Source organism: Mixophyes fleayi, chromosome 3 (assembly GCF_038048845.1).
Source record: "Mixophyes fleayi isolate aMixFle1 chromosome 3, aMixFle1.hap1, whole genome shotgun sequence".
NCBI classification, from domain to species: Eukaryota; Metazoa; Chordata; class Amphibia; order Anura; family Limnodynastidae; genus Mixophyes; species Mixophyes fleayi.
Genome location: NC_134404.1, coordinates 348,638,551 through 348,642,981, shown reverse-complemented (window position 1 = coordinate 348,642,981; position 4,431 = coordinate 348,638,551). Strand labels below are relative to the sequence as shown.

At 44.4% G+C, this 4,431-nt stretch overlaps 1 protein-coding gene across 2 annotated transcripts in view; it reads right to left on the bottom strand.

Moving 5' to 3' along the window:
- Window positions 1-347: 347 nt before the first annotated feature.
- The window catches only part of PPP2R5D (protein phosphatase 2 regulatory subunit B'delta), a 39,443-nt gene continuing 35,359 nt past the window's right edge, over window positions 348-4,431 (bottom strand). The window contains exons 12-16 of one of the 2 annotated variants that reach the window (XM_075204532.1): window positions 4,385-4,431; window positions 4,032-4,133; window positions 3,564-3,636; window positions 3,125-3,241; window positions 348-1,175 (exon numbers count right to left, since the gene is read on the bottom strand). The exon at window positions 4,385-4,431 is cut by the window's right edge and continues 81 nt beyond it. In XM_075204532.1, the coding sequence (XP_075060633.1) occupies window positions 1,038-1,175; window positions 3,125-3,241; window positions 3,564-3,636; window positions 4,032-4,133; window positions 4,385-4,431 (477 nt within the window). In that variant the 3' untranslated portion in view covers window positions 348-1,037. The remainder of the gene's footprint in view (window positions 1,176-3,124; window positions 3,242-3,563; window positions 3,637-4,031; window positions 4,134-4,384) is intronic. The other variant, XM_075204533.1, reaches the window with a different exon arrangement.

Below are 4,431 nucleotides of genomic sequence, written 5' to 3'. Positions count from 1 at the left end.
TAAAAGATTTCTTTGCCCATTTTACATTACTTTTTGTAACATTTGTGAAAATATCTTCCTTAGGCACTAAAACATATAAAACAAACTTTGATACCATTTTGCCACCCAAGCAGCTGATCCAGAGCTTATTGACTTAATACGTCAATTGTCTCTCAGAGGAACGTGACCTTATAATCAGAGACCCTCAATTGGCGCAATATTTCCATGAATAGCGCCCCCACCAGGAGGACTATCATATGTCAACGCTTTACCTGTAGAACAGAGGACTACACTAGATCTAACTATATGAAACTTAGGTTGTGCACATGTATATAGGAATATTCTTTTATATATTACATTGTAACATCTGGTTTTTATTCCTTTATTTAATAAATAAGTCAATCTTAAAGACTTAAGCTTTGGATTTGTTTTTTAAAGAGCATTTCGGTTGTTACCTAGGAGACTGAAAGCCAATGCAGCTGTAGGCCTCTATGGACCTCACCATCCCACTGCCCTTTTGCTTAGCATTTAGCCTGTCAGCTTTCAGCAAGAAGATGGGACAGATAACATGCCATAACAAAGTAGAAACAATGGAAATATTTCAGGTTAATTTCAATCTATATTGTATTAATGTCCACTTGGATTTACTTTCTCTTTATTGTTGCAGAGAAGTTCAGAGCAGCACCTGTGTTATTTGGGAGTGGACGTAAGATACAAGTCTGTGGTATTGGCAGTTGACTACAGATTGTGTCCAAGTGCACACTTGTAGTTTTCAGCCAGGATTTTAGGGAGCGCATGGCCTCCTGCGTGCATGACGGGGACAGAGGGTGAATCATGAAGATCTCTGGTGTCCTGGTTTCCAGTTCTCCTGGCGAGAGCTCGTCAGCTGTATATTTGCAATAAAAAAGTAAGGAACACCTCTATTTCTAAGTCCAGGAGAAGTTGGACAGAGCCTGACAGCACCTCCTAGCTGTATGTTCAGTGTCCAGCGAGGGTCTGGGCCCTCTTGTCCAGGGTGGCAGGACAGTTAGCAGGTTGTTAGTCCTGATCACAGGAGGTCAGAGGGTCTCCTTGCTGCTACTCAAATATTCCTCTGCTCTTCTATGAGACTCCAGAGCTCTGATCGTATAAATATCCTGCGGAAGTTCAGACTTCTTGCAAAGAATCATCTGATCCTGAGGGGAGCTACGCAGCACCTGGAGGAGGAAACACAGACATTGCTGCAGTCTTCCACCAGCAGGATGTGGCTGGATACATACAGTAATAAAAGGAAAGAGTAAGACCCCAGCCGGTGAAATAGGGAGCGGTGTGTTGTACAAATAGAAACAGAAATTGTCGCTGTCATATGTAAGACGCACATTCTGTAGTACGGTAAGATAAACTGCAGAAGTGTGCCCTGTGTTGTCCTAGCAGAACACTGGATAACTACACAGTTATTAAAGTATTGCTTACTGCACACTTACATATTTCTGTGAAAGTTCATTCTGAATCCAAGCTACCAATATTAGTGGTGGAAGTGGCGGTATGACATACCCCCCACTCCCACCACTGTATGTATGTATAGAGCGAAGCGTAGATATAAATTATTACACAGCTTAGTCTGAGACCATGTTATAATAGATTCCGGACAACGAGATGAACATTCATTTATCACTTTCACATGTGTGAAGAAATATCTGATACATGGGGGTTTAAAATAAACCTTTTTTTATAATACACAATATTGTTTCTGGGTTTAGTTCCACCTAACCATTAAATTGGATGACACAAAAACATAAACATTATATTATATACAGTATGTATGTGCCACAAATTTGCTAAATGAGGGAAGAGGTTTCCTACTAATTAAGTATCTCTGAGATTTCTGCTTGGATGCCAGAGATTGTATATTTCAGAAACGTATCCAATATGACAGTGGGAAAAATTAGAAAATGCTCAAAGGAGAACGTACAGCGTTAAAACAGAACATTGTTACAGAGGATCTACATCGATTAAACCATATCTAATACTAGCTGGGTGAATACTCCAATGTTAGCCCAGTACAATGAGAAAGAGGAACTGAAAGGGTTGTATAATGGGAGTAACAGTCACCCAACAACGGTAAACCAGTCTCAAGCAGAGAATGGGGCATCGACAGTCAACCAGCCCCAAAAGGTTAGTCAACCACCGCCAGTCAACCAGCCCAAGCTGAAAGGGAGGCAGCCATCATCATTCAACCCTGCCAAGCTGAAAGGCAGTCAACAACAGTTAACCAGTTCTAGGCAAGAATGCAGCCACTGACCGTCAGCCAGCCCCAAGCTGAGAAGGTAGCAGACTCCAACAGTCAACCAGTTGTAGGTAGGCAGGCGACCACCAATACTCAACCAGCCCAAAGCAGAGAACGGGGCAGCCATTGACAGTCAACCAGCTCCAAGCCGAAGGAAGGAAGCCACACAGTCAACAAGGCCCAAACTGCTAGCCAGCCTCCGACAGTCAACCAGTTCTATTGAGGGAGGCTGCGACCAAAAGCCAACTCAAGCTGGGAGGCAATCAGCTCTAGGCAAGGAGGTAGCCACCGATAGTCAACAAGGCCCATTGCCAAAAGAGAGGCAGCCACCCAGCACCAAGCCGTGAGGAAGGCAGCCACCAATAGTCAGCTTGCCACAGGCCTGGAGTCAGCCACTAACAGTCAGCCCCAGGCTTGTAATATGTGGTTGAGATTTTATCCACAGTAATCAGGTAAAAGAAAAGTATAGACACCTGTTCCAAAGATCAATATTAATGTATTGGGAGTGACTGGATGAGGGGATAATGGGAAAGTAGTCTGCTGACGGGATAGAGATGATGAAGCTGTGTGCTGGCACGGTGCGGACGTCTGTGAAAGCTTCAACTGGGGAGCACAATGATAATATCTTGGAAACTTTTAATATGGAGACAGGCTGGGAAGAAATGTAAAACGTCAGCGGGCAGCACAGTGTGAGAGCCTCTGACAGCAGCAGTGATGCGGTAGGGTAGGGGTCATATGAATTATAAGGACATGTTGTGTATCGGGATGGGGCAGGAACAATTATGAAATTTTTACAATTGGCTGAGGCAGAATGACTGTAAAAGTTGTAGAGTGGAAACATGGTGGGAATGACAGAGGGAGAGGGTGGCCAGTGGTCACCTGCACAGCCTCAGTTTCCATAGTCTTCTTCAGGATCTGAATATCCTCGGCAGTTGGAGTGTCTGTCTCCATGGAGCAGATCAGGCTGAGAGCAGGAGGAGCATTAAACATGGTGTACTGTGGAGGGTGTGGAGTACAGAGAGAAAGAGAGAAACTGTGTGAGAGAGATTCTGGGGGGACAGGAAACTTATACAAGGAGAGATAACTAAACAAACGTTAGGTAGGGGAATTGCATTACACAGAAAATACAGGGCTTACAGATAAAGACATCAGTTAAGGTATACGTCACCTGTATATCCTATTGTTGTACATTTTATCACACAACTATAATACTACTTATAACTACAGGTTATACCTGTAGTAAAATGTGCTATGTACTTTCTATGACCTAACAGCAAATAGGATTTTTTTTTTAGAACCATATTAAGTACATTCCCACCTGTGGATTTAATCTTGCCATTTCCTCAATCCGATTCCACATCTCTGCTCGCTCTCTTCCTCGAATCTTCCCCCTGGAAGAGAGGAGACTAAGGGTGTGTGCAACGACACTCTGCCAACACCTTCCCCCCCACAAGCATAGACAACTCAGACACCTCTCCTGTAAGCAGCGCGTCCTCAGATCGCGCCCTCGCGTCACGCTGCCCCGGTACGCAGCGCGTCCTCAGATCGCGCCCTCGCGTCACGCTGCTCCGGTACGCAGCACGCCCTCGCGTCACGCTGCCCCGGTACGCAGCGCGCCCTCACATCACTCACACAGCCCCGGTACGTTCTCAGATCGCTCACACAGCCCCGATATGCAGTAAATGTCTTGGTTGTGTAAACGATAAAACTACCGTATTTCTGGGCTCATCGCTACGTAAGTGTGACCAGATCTAAACCCCCCAACTCCAGTCTAATATACACAAACCTCTGTTTCTCTGCTTTATACTGCTGAGTGCAGTCATCAAACAGCTTCTGATTCATCTCCATGAACAGCTTCAAAGCATTATAGATCAGCCCATGTATAGTCCTGCAATATAACACATACATACAGTATAATATTATGAGTTATACAAAACTGGTCTGTTCTTCTAATCTGCGATGTTTCAGTGCTTGACGTCAGGGGTCTCCCATCACAATAACTCTCATACCGTCCCTTCAGTACAGAAGGACGTCCGTACAACTGCAGTAGGTTCCTGTCCCACATATAATATGTGTTATGCTGCTTTTGGTGAATTACAAACAAGATTACTTCCTCAGTGTTTAGTAGGTGTCACTTACTTATTCCAGTGGTTCTTGGAGTTGCGGTACAGAGATGGGAACATGAT